Below are 16,743 nucleotides of genomic sequence, written 5' to 3'. Positions count from 1 at the left end.
TTTCAAAGGCATTTCTTTCATAACCTGAGCAGTAATAAGATCGTAACCTGGTGATTTTTTATTTGATAGTTGATGTAAACACATACTTTTTATTTCTTTTAATCTTACAATTGGTATTTCACTTTCATCTATCTTATCAACAAACAAGCTATTTTCAGCCGCGTTTGTTGGGTATGGCTTAAAAACATTCGCAAGATGCTCCGCGAAAAGGTTAGCTTTTTCTTTTGGGTTACCGATCCATTTCCCATCTTGAGATTTCAAGGGAGAGTTTAGTAACTGCGGTCTTTTCAGGCGCTTGGCTGCTTTCCATAGCGAAAAATCGGTTGAAGCATCAGTCGTTAAATTCTTTAGGAATGTACTGAGTGAATCATTTTTGAATTTATAAATTTGTTTTTTAAGATTGTTGCTTATGCGGTTAAACGTTGTTTTAACATCTGGAAATCTAGTATTTTGCCATTTTCTTCGAGCTCTTCTTTTCTCTATTATCAACTCTCTTATCTCTAAAGGATATTTTATTTCATTTTGTCTTCTATTAGAAAATGTTGGAGTACTTTCTTCAGCGGCCTGTTGCACATCAGCAATAAATTTTTCCACTTCATGGTCAATTTGCTCGATTGTATCCATGGGAGATCTTAAATTTATAAAACTTAAAAGCCTTTCTCTAAAATCACTCCAGTTTGTTTTCTTATTTACAAGCTTTGGATTACTTTTTTCTATTACTTCCGATTCACTTAGTGTTAGAATCACTGGAGTATGATCTGATGACAAGTCATAATTACCTTCGACACTAATGTGATTTCGTTTGATTCCTTTAGCTACGAAAAAGTCAATAAGGTCTGGTATTTTGTTAGTATCGGAAGGCCAGTAAGTAGGCGACCTGGAGGAATAGAATTCGCAATTGTATTTACGGCCTGCTTGGAAAAGTCTTTTGCCTTTTGTTGATATAAGTCTTGAACCCCAATGGGTGTGTTTCGCATTGAAGTCTCCACCAACACGAAAGTTATGCCCAAGAAGATTTAATAGATCTGTATAGTCATCTTCTGTCGGGGAGCGCCTTGGTGGGCAGTATATAGCTGCTATCTTAAACTCTTTCTTTTTCATACCAATACTAATAGTTGTTACTTGCATATTTTCATGAGTAAGCTTGGTTTCTTCATAATGTTTTAAGCTTTCTTTTATAAGAATCGCCGATCCACCTCTTGCCTTGTCAGCTGGATGCTGGATGTGGAGCGTGGTAACATGAATTGTTTTCTATTACATTATCTAGACTTTGCCCATTGGAGAAGTGAGTTTCGGACACCAGGCAAATATCTATATGTTCTAGATCTAAAAAGATTTTTAATTCGGATAAGTGTTGTAAAAGACCGTTTGCATTCCATGTAGCGATTTTAAGTGTTCTGTCCATCATTGTTTTTTAAGAGCGACTTTTTCGCTTAACTTTTTGATATTCAAATCCTGTTTATCAATTCTTTGAAGAATGAGGTGTAGCATTTCTTTTATGGAAGTCTCTTCATTCTTCCGCACATTTTTTAGAATCTGAGAATAGGCTTTATTTTCATCGCTTTTACTTTGAACAGCTTTTTTAGGCGGTTCATTCTTAGTATTGTTTTCAGCAGTAAAATCGGTATTTACTGTGTTTCTGGGTTTGTCTCTAGCAGATGTATTTTTGCTTCTGAACTCTTGGAATTTTTTGGCAACTGGGCAGCCTCTATAGCTTGCCGGGTGATTACCCTGGCAGTTCACACATTTTGCTTTCTGATCTTTGCTCATCGGACAATTTTTAGTTGCATGTTTTCCTTCGCACTTTACACAAGCAAACTCGCGGTTGCAGTATTTTTGGGTATTACCAAAAGCTTGGCAACGTTTGCACTGCGGAACAACTTTAGATTTTCGGAGTGGTTCAATTTTAACTGCTATGCCCAAGATTGATCTTACTTTATAAATCTCCTCGACACTTTGTTTACTGTCAAAAGTTAGCATGAATAAAGGTAGTAACCTCTTACTTGTCGACGATTCTCCAGAGGAGTTTTTAATTGTCTCATTCTTAAATAGATTGACTGCATCAAGGGCTTGGTAGCCTTTTTGTGCAAGATCTTCCACTACTTCCTCAGGAGAGCACGAGGAATGAAGACCTCTGGCTACTACTTTTATTGGCCTTGTAGCTTTGTTCTCATATGAGTGCCATTGAATTTGGTGTTTGCTCAATTCTTCAGTGACAGATCTATACTCGTCGGCTTCTTCGACTGTGACTTTCCAGTTGTCTTTGTTGTACGATGTGTATTTGCAAGCTTTTTTAGTACATTTTTCTATTATTTTCTTAAGATCTCCAAAAATTGGAAATCCTGAGATCATAATTGGTGGTGGTGTAATTTTTTTGCTGCCTTTAGCGTGAGAATTTGATTTAACAACAGCTACCACATTATTCGGTTCTTTAGTTTCTGTAAACAATTCTTTATTATTTTCGTTTTTTGAGTTTTTCTGATTTCTTAAACAAATCTCAGGACTCCCGTTTGGTTTACGTTTCTTTGTGATACGCTTATTTTTCTTTTTCTCAGTTTCAAACAAGAGCTCTTCTTCATCAGTTTGATATTCACGCTCAATATATTTTGGACTTAACTGAAGCGTGGACTCTGAATCTTTCTTGTCAAGTAAGGAAATTTTCTCTTCGAGTTTTTTCACTTGCAGCTGAAGACTTTGAACTAGAACTTCAAGTTGTTTTCTTGCTGCTATTTCAATTTGCCATTCTTCAAAGTAGTTCTTTGATTTTGATTGGTCTATCTCTTTGTCTTCGATGGAACTCTGTTGATCTGTAATGTCGATCTCTTCATTTTTCTTGGTCCCTTTTTCTCTGATGTGTTTAACATCGATAGTATTGTTTGGAGTTGTCGGTGATGTAACCCCTGAAGTAAATTTGTTTGGGGGAGTTCTTTGCATCTTTGAACTCCGTCTCTCAATATTTATAAGAAATAATTGGTCCTCCCCAGAATCCATAGGACCGACCTCTAAAGAGAGTGGATTTACCTGTTTAACTGGATTGCCACCTGGGGTTTTTAATCTAGTCGTTTTGTTCATTGCCATAATTTTTTAAACTTTGTTTTCGTACCATAAATAGGTCAGTTACTTCTATCCATAGTTTATATTCAGCCGCCCCACAGGGTACAGACGCTGACCAGTGTGCCGCACAATATGTGTCAGACGCTCTTGGATTTAATTGTGAGCTGGTGCATTCAGAGCGATATTTCTGTTCTTTTGCTCCTAGTTCCTGAAAAGATAACTCAGGTGACTCAGCTCGTGGATCGAATGGATCCAACGCTCGTCGTTAGTTGGATATCCAGCGGGCACCGCGAGGAGGTGACGATGCGATTTTGCCACGCCGGGAATGGTTTTTTGAAAAAAAATTCATATTTGTTATACTATTGATGCCTTTTCAAGCCACATAGGACTAATTTGTATCGGTGCTGGTTGTTTTTGGGCATTTTCCTTTTAGATTATAAAATATTGTTCTTCTAATAATTAAAAAAAAACATAAAGAACTAATGTACCTAATGTATTTAGTTTTTCTTATTATTTTGTATCTTTTCAGTTTAGTATGTTTGCGCTTGAAACCAATTTTTCTGGAAAAAGCGTATCAAGAAATGGATTTAAATTTCCGGTAAGTCAGTTGAATTTAATGATATACATTAGATTAGGCCAAAAAAATAAAATATTTTTTTTTTTTGAAAGTTACTTCGAAAATCTTGTTCAGGATGATGAAAAAAAAATTTGGTGAAAATTTGAGCCGTTAAAAAAAAATTTAAGAGGTCTATCATCGGTGTTTTTTATTTTTATACATGATATGATGTTTTACAACAGAACTGCTAGACGATCAAAGTAAAAAAAATTTCTGTTCATTTTTTCTTATATAAAATTAAATTTCCTACAAAAAAGATCAAATTGAAAATTTTCGTCAGACGAGCCGTATTCGAGTAATTAAGCTTTTAAAATCGAAGTGTTTTTTTCAATTTGCCTGTTTCACTTTGGAATTTTGTGATGAGCAAATAAGTGAATAGAAAAAAAAACCTCGACAGATTCTTATAGGAAATTTAATTCTCTACAAAAAATTTTCCCTAAATTGAGTTTTGAAGAAGTTATTCACGATTTAAATCGAGAAAAAAATTAAAAAATCAATTTTCAATTTCAAAATTTTCTAATTCACTGAAAATTCAATATTTTCAAATTAGCAAGATGTTTTCTTGTAGGGAATTAAACGTTCTATAAAAAGTTTCTTGGCAGCAAATTAATTGCTTTAACCGTTTAGAAGATAATCGTATTCAAATCGCAAATGCATACTTGTCATAAGAAAACTATTGAAATCAGTGGGCATTGGTTTTGATCTTCTTAACGGTTAAAGCAATTAATTTGCTGCCAAGGAACTTTTTATAGAACGTTTAATTCCCTACAAGAAAACATCTTGCTAATTTGAAAATATTGAATTTTCAGTGAATTAGAAAATTTTGAAATTGAAAATTGATTTTTTAATTTTTTTCTCGATTTAAATCGTGAATAACTTCTTCAAAACTCAATTTAGGGAAAATTACTACAAGACCTTTTTTGTAGAGAATTAAATTTTCTATAAGAATCTGTCGAGGTTTTATTTTTCTATTCACTTATTTGCTCATCACAAAATTCCAAAGTGAAACAGTCAAATTGAAAAAACACTTCGATTTAAAAAGCTTAATTACTTGAATACGGCTCGTCTGACGAAAATTTTCAATTTGATCTTTTTTGTAGGAAATTTAATTTTATATAAGAAAAAATGAACAGAAATTTTTTTTACTTTGATCGTCTAGCAGTTCTGTTGTAAAACATCATATCATGTATAAAAATAAAAAACACCGATGATAGACCTCTTAAATTTTTTTTTAACGGCTCAAATTTTCACCAATTTTTTTTTTCATCATCCTGAACAAGATTTTCGAAGTAACTTTCAAAAAAAAAAATATTTTATTTTTTTGGCCCAGTCTAATATACATTATCAGTTTTCTTTTTCTTTGAATTCTTTTTCAATATATATTGCGTCTGCCTTTTTTATTTTTTTTTTCAAAGTTTTTGTGTTACAACTTATTGATTCGGGCCACAACCGCGTCAACGGTTATTTCTTAACGAATAATATACTAAATACGAATAAGAATACGAAAAAGCTACCAACTTTTTTTTATATTCAAAATGGCGGCCAGAATAAGCCATTAAATAGACCCCTGCATTTCACTTTTTACGAATTCACTTGCCGAAAGTGAAATTAGGTGTTCTGCATTTCACTCATTCACATTTTCTGAACGAATTTAATTCCCTTTTTTCCTGGTTGTGAAATTGGTGCCTTTTTCCAAGAATCTGGCAAAATATTATCAAAACTTATATTTTTATTGTTTTGTAATCTGTAAGCACACCTCTTTTTTGTGACGTGATAGACACACGGGTGCGAATTTGGCTTATACATTTTCATGTCGCTAGAACTTTTTTCGGTCTCAATATTTTATATTATTTTTTACAGATGATGTAGAATTTTCCGAGGAATTCGAATATTCTATTGACAATTCAGAAAAAAAAATATTTTTATTCTTATAAAGAGGCTTTTTTTGTGACCACTTTTTTGAAAAATCATAATTTTTTTTTATTTTTGTGCTTCCTCTATGCCCGTGTCATAGAAGAAGGAATACCGACTCGTACCCCCCTTGCATAAAACACCCGCAAATTTATTTTCAGAATTGGTATACACCTCTCTTATTTTTCTCTTGTTTTCCTATCTGTGAATACGTGTGAGAGGTATAATGCGTTTAATACCTTTCTTTCACCAGTAGATGTCCTCACAAACAGGTTTGTGTTTTGAATTTAAATATGATTTTGGTTTGTGTATGAATTTGAATATCTCAAATAGCTCACTCCAGACACCCACCTTTCAATAAATATGTACAGAAATAAAAAAAAAGGTTCGTGTTTTGAATTTATTATATTATTTTTTTATGAATTAATTCGTCTAATGGGCACTTAAATTGTTTTTAATTGTTTTGAGCACAACCATAGAGGAAGGAATACCTAGAGAGCCGACTCGTACCCCCCTTGCCTAAAACACCCGCAAATTTAATTTCAGATAATCTCTCTTATTTTTCTCTTTTTTTCGTATCTGTGAATACGTGTGAAAGGTACAACATTGTATATATATTCTTATAGTACTCTCATGAAGTAGAATTTTCTATTTTGCGTCGCCACCGCTGGGATCGCTAGTTTATTTTATGTTTGAACCTTATGCAGAAAATTGAAGTGCAGATCTACCAAAAGATGTCGCTAAAGTATTTTCATGGATTGATAGTACTATAGAAATATATATACAAAGGGTACAATTCGTTTAATACCTTCCTTTCACCAGTAGATGTCCTCACAAATTTTGAATTTAAACATGATTTTGGTTTGAACATGAACTTGAATAGCTCACTCCAGACACATAAATATGTACAGAAATAAAAAAAAAGGTTCGTGTTTTGAATTTATTATATTATTTTTTTATGAATTTATTTCCTACTGAGCACTTAAATTGTTTTTAAGTGTTTTGAGCTCAACTCCACAGTTGAATGTGTTGGTGCCATTTAAAATGCACGGGAAAACTACCACATATAAGCACTGTGGAGTTTTTCCTCTCATTGCAGCTTGTAGGGTGGAAGAGAAAAACCAACCGAAGTCGCGTCTCTAGGTATTCCTTCCTCTATGAGCACAACTCCACAGTTGAATGTGTTGGTGCCATTTAAAATGCACGGGAAAACTACCACATATAAGCACTGTGGAGTTTTTCCTCTCATTGCAGCTTGTAGAGTGGAAGAGAAAAACCAACCGAAGTCGCGTCTATAGGTATTTCTTTCTCTATGACCCGTGTGCTGACAGAGGGTTAATTTGTTGATAATTTGTTGTTAATCTAGTACAAAATAGTAAATACATACAAAAATATGAGACTGACATAATATCATAAGGTATCACTTTTTTGGCTAGGTGCACTAGGAAGTGCGCCCTGTCTCTGTATTCGCCACTTCTTTCACTATTTTACTCATTAATTCATTTTTAAATAAAACTTGCAATTATATATTATAATTTATTTGCTTCACATGCAGTAGGTAATTTCACTTTAGGAATATAATACAAATAGATGATCCTTCAGTTCTGACAGTTCGAAGCGATTTCGCAATTTTCGAAATAGACCGAAATGTAGAACATGCAATTTCATTTCATGTGAAATTGAAAAGTGATTTCAATTCACTTTTGATGGAAAATGGAATTGCGAAACATGGGCGAGAATTTTCTTTTTCAAAATAGTAGGTATATAAGCTAGAATTTTGGCTAAATTCGGGTCAAAAATATTTTAGATAAAGTCCAAAAGTACCAAATTAGTAAAACACACAGACCTCTTATCACGCCATTTCCTTTTGACATCTCTTCTCAGTGCCGGATTAACCATGTCATGGGCCCCTAGGCACAGTAATTCTTGGTCCCTTTTCCGATGGTTTTTCAATATCATAAGCTCTTTTTTAGTTAAGTTAGAAATTTGTGTAGGTAACTTACTAAAGACTAATCGGCTATAATCTGTGTCCTATCATGTCATTTTATAAATGTAAACTAAAAGTTTTGAAATAACTATAGTAAATATATAAATATAATTTCGATTGACGATAAGTTATTAGAAAATATTAATATGCCGACTTTTCAAAAGTCGATTTTAGCCACATGATATGTCTCACGGCTAAAGTCAACTAGGACTCTAGTATGGGGATTGTCACTTTAGTCGCGTACGGCTTACGTTCACACGACTCGACTAACGCCGAAAAACTTCGCCGCACGGCGAAAATCGACTCGTGATAAGTCGGCATTACGGTTTCATTATAAAACTGGAGAGAGAAATTATACGAAAAAGTTTTAATTTTGATTGAAATCACATTTTTTCACGTTACAATATTTGTTTCATGCGAAACACAGGTTGTCCTTACCTTAAAAGTTAATTTGTTTGGATGAGAGGAGGTTGGGAGCAGCCGCCATCTTGGATAAGAGATTGGTATCGTTTTTGTTGAATAGCTCCATTGTTGTTCAAATAAACAAAAATTGACAAAGGTAAGATTTATTAACACTAAAGTTACCTATCTAAAAAATGATATACAAACCAATTCCGTGAGTTGATTAAATCTAATATCAATTTGAACAATCTCAGATTTTTCTGACGTATCCTCTGATTTCAACATGAAGATCTTGAATGGCACCATTTCGTTACTAAACTGTGGTTCGATGTCGTTGGAATAATATTCGAATAGACTAGTAGTAATGATTTTATTTTTTAAGAATTATTTAGTGCTATTTAGTGCTAAAAAGAAAAACAAAAGGAAATAGTGGATGAGTGGAGTTTAACGGTACTTTTTACTCATTCTTGTCTCTGATGTAAGAAAAAGGGTCGTTTTTTTTGGTTCGCATGATTAGACGCACACCTTAAATTAGTTAGTTTGGCGAGATTTATCGCGCTGATTTTCTTAAATTTGGAAGATTAAGCATCAAGGAGTTATTTTTTTAATGATTTTCATTCAAAATCTGTAAAAAAAAGCACCATTGCCAAAAAATAGGATGACGTGACCATTTCGAGAAGAATTATTTTTTAGACAGTGCCTCCAACGGTAAAAACTTCAAAGGAGGAACAATAGAAGCTTTAACACCTCAGGAAAAAAATAAAATGTATAAAAAAAGCGTCGAAAACAGCTCTATCCCCAAGCAAAATTAAAGAAAAACCTGGGATAACGGCAAAAACATAAACTTTTCGGTGAACTTTTTTGAATGCTGAACATTCTAGATTAAGGCTGAGTGAGAGAGACCACGTAAAAATCGGGTTATCGTTTACAAATCGGTGAATAACTTTTACATTTTTAAAGATAATTGAATGAAATAAATTTTATTATTTAGATAATAAACAAGGCTAAATATCTTCATCCCCACAATTTTTTCCAAATTTATGCACTTGTAATTAAGAGAGAACAAAACATGATAAAATTTTAGTTGTTTTAGAACGACCTGAAAGACATTGGTTTGTTTCTTTGTTAGACTAAAATTTTTATTTTTTTTATTTCTATTTTGGATTGAGGTTGAATCAAACTACGGAGTAAAACTATTTTGAAAAACTAAAAATGTATTTTTCATAGAAAAAAATTAATCGAAACTGAAGCTATTTTTCCTTATGTCACAATGTTTGAACATGTGTAACTTCTGCAATTATTGATAAAATTCATCGAAATAAAAAGAAATAAGTACCTTAACTCAAATACTAACACATTGATTAGTTTAAGAAATTTATATTAAGTTTTAAAGTCTTAAACAACAAAAAAATGCTAAAAAGTCATTTTTTCTTAACTTTTTTTAAAAAAAGTGGTTTAATTTCTTTGTTTTTCAAAGTATGATTTTGATTTTTATTTTATTTAAAAGCTTAGTTTATGGACTATGGAGTAAAGCGATATTATTTTGTAACCCTCCAATCGCTTTTTAAGTAGTCCCAAAAACAATAAACTGTACTATGAAACCAGAATTTTTAGATTTTTTGTTATATTTTTTTTTATTTTTTTTCATTATTTTTTCTATCAACATCAAGTTAGAAAACAAGAATTGCTATAATAGTTTTCTTACAATTAATTTTTGAAAAAGAGTCTACTATCCATTTTTTTCCTCAGAAATTCATGGAATGCGTATGTATTGGAATTTGTAGTTCAAACAAATTCCGCTGGCGCTAGTTGTATCTCTCTCTTTATTGCCTTCTATTTTGTTTTTACATGATCTCTCGCACTCGCTCTGTCGAGTGGTTGTCCTTGTTTTCCATAAACAAGGATTGGCGCCAGGCAAGCTCATCGCGCATGCAATGTGTTGTTGTATTTTTTTCGCGAAAATGAGAGAATACAGGAAATGGATCTCTCGCACGTTCGCAATATATGGTATCTGGTGTTGCGTGGTAGGTATGTATATGGAATAGGATAAACGAGTTTTTTTTTTGTATTATTTTTTTTTTTTTAAACTGGTTTATTTATCTCGTTCATAAATTTATGATGTTGCATGTTAGGTATTCTTCTAAGCAACTGTATGGATATATTTTTTTCTATGAAAAAAAAAATTTGGAAAGACAGGCGGTCTGTAATGTTATTCGCATTATAATAAAAAAATCTAAATTTTCGAATTTGATCTTATAGATGAAATTGTCTTTTTCTGTGAAATCGCGCACAACTATTCTGCTTCTCAATTACTTCATTTGTATAATTTTTCAAAACAAACTTATGAGAAATATGACCAGTCAAATACTTTAAAATGCTTTTTTTTTTAAATAGGCGGTAGGAGGTATATACTATATCTAGTTGTTTTGTTTTTGTGTGCCAAATGTAAAAATCAAAGTACGAAAATGCGGATTTTTTATTGATGATGAGTTTCACTACATTGGAGCAACACCTGACGGCTTAGTACATAGAGGAAGGTATTCCTTCCTCTATGGCTTAGTAGGCGAAGATGGCATCTGTGAAGTCAAATGCCCATCATCAATCAAAAACATTACTATAAGCGATGCAGTTGAAAAGAAAAAACTAAAATATCTTCAGAAAAGCGGAGATACTTTTGTATTAAAAAAAACGACGATTATTTTTATCAAGTGCAAGGACAACTGCACATTACAAAACGATCCCATTGATTGTTGTCTTGAGCCGGGCTATACTCTTCCCCGTTTTCCACAAAATGTGATTTATTGGACATCACAATGATCAAACATTCATATTTTTCGATAAAAAAAATAAAAAATATATAAAAAATGTTTCACAGAAATAAAACACTTTGATTTTCAACAAAAAATGTATTTTATAGCCTTTAACTCTATCAAATATTATACACTTTGGCCAAAAAACCAGTGGTTTTTGCGTTTTTTAGCATTTTAGTAGGGTTGCCGAGTACTTGTCTGCATTTGCGAGGTGGCACCCGACTTTTTTTTTTAGATAGAAGAGAGTCTAAGCTAAATAGGATGTATTTTATAGCCTTTAACTCTCAGGGCCGGTTTTAGGGGGGGCAGCCTGGGCCGTCGCCCAGGGGCGACATTTTTTAGATAGAAGAGAGTCTAAGCTAAACAGGATGTATTTTATAGCCTTTAACTCTATCAAATATTATACACTTTGGCCAAAAAACAAGTGGTTTTTGTGTTTTTTAGCATTTTAGTAGGGTTGCCGAGTACTTGTCTTCATTTTTGAGGTGGCACCCGACTTTTTTTTTAGATAGAAGAGAGTCTAAGCTAAATAGGATGTATTTTATAGCCTTTAACTCTCAGGGCCGGTTTTAGGGGGGGCAGCCTGGGCCGTCGCCCAGGGGCGGAAGAATTGAGGGGCGCCGCAGGCGCCCCCAACTTTTACAAAAGTTATATAAATAACGAAGTCTTTCCAATCGATGTTTTATTCATTTTTACTTTCACAAAGGCCCCCCAATTTTTTTCTATTTTACATTTTCAACAGCGCTCGTTTTGTTTGTCCTAAACTTTTTGAAGAATGAAGACGCCCCCCCAATTTTGGGTTAATTTGTTTGGCTTCCGGAAGGACAATGGTGTCCAAAATCTTCGTTCATCTTTGAAGAACAAGGCGCCCCAATTTTTTTGAAAGACTTAGACAATCCTAATATTCACAGAAGGGAGACGGACAGAATCCCGAAATTAAAAATCCAGAAAGCCCAAAATCCAGAAAACCCTAAATCCCGAAAACCCAAAAACTCGAAACCCCAAAATTCTGAAAACCCAAAATCCCGAAAAACCAAAATCCCGAAAACCCAAAATCCAGCCAAAAATTGACAGCTTCTCCATTTCTCATAAGAACTACATTCGTGTGTGAGAATAAAAAAATAGGTCTGTTCGTTGTTCCCCCCTCCAGGGCAATCTAAATCATGTCAATTAACTGTCAAAAAAATCAGAGTTTCTCGGGTTTTCATTTTTCATCGAATACCTCAGAGCTTTAGTTTCATCAGCGAACATCGAATTTATTATCTCTTGGACAACGAATTCGGAGCGACCCAGAGTGTCCTAGAGCTCACAACGAGCAAACCTAATACTTCTAAATGTATGTCGTTTTCAATTGGCCGTCCGGAAGCGTCCGGAATCATTCAGAAGCCTGCTGCAAGTTTTTTATTCACCTAGTGAAAAAACAAAAAAAAATTATTTGATTTTTCACCAATACAGATATTAAATTTCAATATTGGGTGGAAGCGATTCAAACTTTTTTATTGGGTTTCAGAATGAGTGAATCATTGAGTGATTCCAATCGAAAACGATATTAATGTACCTAGTTGAAAAAGTTTTTGAAAAATTATTGTTCAAATAAAACCAACTGTACCTACTCTTTAAATGTGTTTAAACAAAAAAGTCAGATATAAAGGTAAACTTGTCAATTGAGCCTAAATGACATGATTATTTAATTTTTTTTTTTTAAGTTAACCTTATGTACTTTAATAAACTGCACATTGTTAATAAATGCATTAACAAGTATATGAGAGGTAAGACATAATCTGCTATTGCTTTTTTTCGTGATTTTAAAAAATTGTTTTAAAATGAATTTTTTTTTAGAGGAGCCACTAGCAATCTTGCCCAGGGGCGCCGGTAGTGCTTAAGCCGGCACTGTTAACTCTATCAAATATTATACACTTTGGCCAAAAACCAAGTGATTTTTGCGTTTTTTAGCATTTTAGTAAGGTTGCCGAGTACTTGTCTGCATTTGCGAGGTGGCACCCGACATTTTTTAGATATTAAAGATTCTAAGCTAAACAGGATGTATTTTATAGCCTTTAACTCTATCAAATATTATACACTTTGGCCAAAAAACAAGTGGTTTTTGTGTTTTTTAAGCATTTTAGTAGGGTTGCCGAGTACTTGCCTGCATTTGCGAGGTGGCACCCGACATTTTTTAGATAGAAGGGAGTATTATCTAAAATATGGCGTATAGTGCATAAAAAGTTGTACTGTATTGTTCAAAGAAGATTTTTGTCAGTGTTGTATTCATTTGAATGGGGTTGCCACATTTGTAGGGTTACGTTCTTTATATTATTTTATTATTTTTTTTAATATTTTGACTTTCGTTTGGCATTTAAAAAAAATTTTATCTGGCCAAATAACAAAGATATGAATGTATTAGTTATGTGACAATTTTTCCTTTCAAATAGGGCTGCCACATGGAAGTTCCCGTTTTAGAAGTGGCAACCCTATTTTTTTATTTTCAGTATCAACTTATCTTTCATTTGACACCAATTTTAACCTCTAACCTTATGAGCTAAGGAACTCGACGGTCGCCTCTCCGACTAGTAGCTCCTAATAAGGTAGCTAGATTAATCAGTATTTAGAAGCTTGCCTCTTTATTAAGTTGATCTCTTAGAAATTCATAGTAAACCCTCTTTTATATAAATCTGTATTTCAAAGTTCGGTAAAAATTGTGTACAAAATATCGTTTTGATAATGTAAAAAAGTGCGCGAGTTAAGTAACAAATCCTTCGGGATCTTAAAAAAATATAAATTTATCTTCTCCTAACGTGGAGGCAAAATGAAAACGCAAACACAACTTTTAATTTTAGAAATGAGATTAATGCGATCTTTCTTTATTCACGGTAAGATTAGAACTCACTTAAAACTAAGATACATTTGATAATAACTTAACCTACGGTGCCGAATTGATTGTCTTTGTATTTGTGTTGAAATTATATTGGATTAGGTTTATGTTGAAAGGAGATGCTGTTTTGCTTATCCCTTGTTTAGTCTACGATTTCTTAATTAGTTTGTTATTGTTTAGTCTGGGGCATTGGTATCTGGATAGGTAACAACTGTGGTGTGGCCATGGGAATTGAGGGGCGCCGCAGGCGCCCCCAACTTTTACAAAAGTTATATAAATAACGAAGTCTTTCCAATCGATGTTTTATTCATTTTTACTTTCACAAAGGCGCCCCAATTTTTTTCTATTTTACATTTTCAACAGCGCTCGTTTTGTTTGTCCTAAACTTTTTGAAGAATGAAGACGCCCCCCCAATTTTGGGTTAATTTGTTTGGCTTCCGGAAGGACAATGGTGTCCAAAATCTTCGTTCATCTTTGAAGAACAAGGCGCCCCAATTTTTTTGAAAGACTTAGGCAATCCTAATATTCACAGAAGGGAGACGGACAGAATCCCGAAATTAAAAATCCAGAAAGCCCAAAATCCAGAAAACCCTAAATCCCGAAAACCCAAAAACTCGAAACCCCAAAATTCTGAAAACCCAAAATCCCGAAAAACCAAAATCCCGAAAACCCAAAATCCCGAAAACCCAAAATCCAGCCAAAAATTGACAGCTTCTCCATTTCTCATAAGAACTACATTCGTGTGTGAGAATAAAAAAATAGGTCTGTTCGTTGTTCCCCCCTCCAGGGCAATCTAAATCATGTCAATTAACTGTCAAAAAAATCAGAGTTTCTCGGGTTTTCATTTTTCATCGAATACCTCAGAGCTTTAGTTTCATCAGCGAACATCGAATTTATTATCTCTTGGACAACGAATTCGGAGCGACCCAGAGTGTCCTAGAGCTCACAACGAGCAAACCTAATACTTCTAAATGTATGTCGTTTTCAATTGGCCGTCCGGAAGCGTCCGGAATCATTCAGAAGCCTGCTGCAAGTTTTTTATTCTCCTAGTGAAAAAACAAAAAAAAATTATTTGATTTTTCACCAATACAGATATTAAATTTCAATATTGGGTGGAAGCGATTCAAACTTTTTTATTGGGTTTCAGAATGAGTGAATCATTGAGTGATTCCAATCGAAAACGATATTAATGTACCTAGTTGAAAAAGTTTTTGAAAAATTATTGTTCAAATAAAACCAACTGTACCTACTCTTTAAATGTGTTTAAACAAAAAAGTCAGATATAAAGGTAAACTTGTCAATTGAGCCTAAATGACATGATTTTTAATTTTTTTTTTAAGTTAACCTTATGTACTTTAATAAACTGCACATTGTTAATAAATGCATTAACAAGTATATGAGAGGTAAGACATAATCTGCTATTGCTTTTTTTCGTGATTTTAAAAAATTGTTTTAAAATGAATTTTTTTTTAGAGGAGCCACTAGCAATCTTGCCCAGGGGCGCCGGTAGTGCTTAAGCCGGCACTGTTAACTCTATCAAATATTATACACTTTGGCCAAAAAACAAGTGATTTTTGCGTTTTTTAGCATTTTAGTAAGGTTGCCGAGTACTTGTCTGCATTTGCGAGGTGGCACCCGACATTTTTTAGATATTAGAGATTCTAAGCTAAACAGGATGTATTTTATAGCCTTTAACTCTATCAAATATTATACACTTTGGCCAAAAAACAAGTGGTTTTTGTGTTTTTTAAGCATTTTAGTAGGGTTGCCGAGTACTTGCCTGCATTTGCGAGGTGGCACCCGACATTTTTTAGATAGAAGGGAGTATTATCTAAAATATGGCGTATAGTGCATAAAAAGTTGTACTGTATTGTTCAAAGAAGATTTTTGTCAGTGTTGTATTCATTTGAATGGGGTTGCCACATTTGTAGGGTTACGTTCTTTATATTATTTTATTATTTTTTTTAATATTTTGACTTTCGTTTGGCATTTAAAAAAAATTTTATCTGGCCAAATAACAAAGATATGAATGTATTAGTTATGTGACAATTTTTCCTTTCAAATAGGGTTGCCACATGGAAGTTCCCGTTTTAGAAGTGGCAACCCTATTTTTTTATTTTCAGTATCAACTTATCTTTCATTTGACACCAATTTTAACCTCTAACCTTATGAGCTAAGTAACTCGACGGTCGCCTCTCCGACTAGTAGCTCCTAATAAGGTAGCTAGATTAATCAGTATTTAGAAGCTTGCCTCTTTATTAAGTTGATCTCTTAGAAATTCATAGTAAACCCTCTTTTATATAAATCTGTATTTCAAAGTTCGGTAAAAATTGTGTACAAAATATCGTTTTGATAATGTAAAAAAGTGCGCGAGTTAAGTAACAAATCCTTCGGGATCTTAAAAAAATATAAATTTATCTTCTCCTAACGTGGAGGCAAAATGAAAACGCAAACACAACTTTTAATTTTAGAAATGAGATTAATGCGATCTTTCTTTATTCACGGTAAGATTAGAACTCACTTAAAACTAAGATACATTTGATATTAACTTAACCTACGGTGCCGAATTGATTGTCTTTGTATTTGTGTTGAAATTATATTGGATTAGGTTTATGTTGAAAGGAGATGCTGTTTTGCTTATCCCTTGTTTAGTCTACGATTTCTTAATTAGTTTGTTATTGTTTAGTCTGGGGCATTGGTATCTGGATAGGTAACAACTGTGGTGTGGCCATGGGAATGGGTACCTTTGTAACTCCCCCCGCCTTAGATTGAAGACTCTCCTGAGGCTTCATGATTTTAATTTCATTAAGTGGTATATTTATTTTTTCAGATTTTATTTCTTCGGCACATATCTTATTTATAATTTTAATATTTTTATTTTTATATAAATATTTTAATAAAAAGTAGCAAATAGCTATTACAGTACATATAACAATTATGGTTGAAAATGTAATCGTATTACGGTTATTCTTATATTCTATAAGTTTTATTTTATTTTGATGCTCTATATCTTGAATAATTAGGTCTTTAATAACAAATTCTGAGTCTATTATGCTCATATTTAAATTTGGTTGTATTACAATTTTATGAT

At 33.1% G+C, this 16,743-nt stretch overlaps 1 protein-coding gene across 4 annotated transcripts in view; it reads left to right on the top strand.

The window, feature by feature from the left end:
* LOC129920973 (acidic fibroblast growth factor intracellular-binding protein) overlaps window positions 1-16,743 on the top strand; it is a 298,489-nt gene that overhangs the window by 130,991 nt on the left and 150,755 nt on the right. For 3 of the 4 annotated variants that reach the window (XM_056002567.1, XM_056002565.1, XM_056002564.1), the window contains exon 7: window positions 3,584-3,652. The exons of the other annotated variant lie outside the window; for it this stretch is intronic. In XM_056002567.1, coding sequence (XP_055858542.1) covers window positions 3,584-3,652 — 69 coding nt within the window. The remainder of the gene's footprint in view (window positions 1-3,583; window positions 3,653-16,743) is intronic. 4 annotated transcript variants of the gene reach the window in all.

This window comes from Episyrphus balteatus, chromosome 1, assembly GCF_945859705.1.
Source record: "Episyrphus balteatus chromosome 1, idEpiBalt1.1, whole genome shotgun sequence".
Classification (NCBI taxonomy): Eukaryota; Metazoa; Arthropoda; class Insecta; order Diptera; family Syrphidae; genus Episyrphus; species Episyrphus balteatus.
The sequence above is the reverse complement of the archived record's forward strand: the minus strand, read 5'-3'. Positions and strand labels throughout refer to the sequence as shown.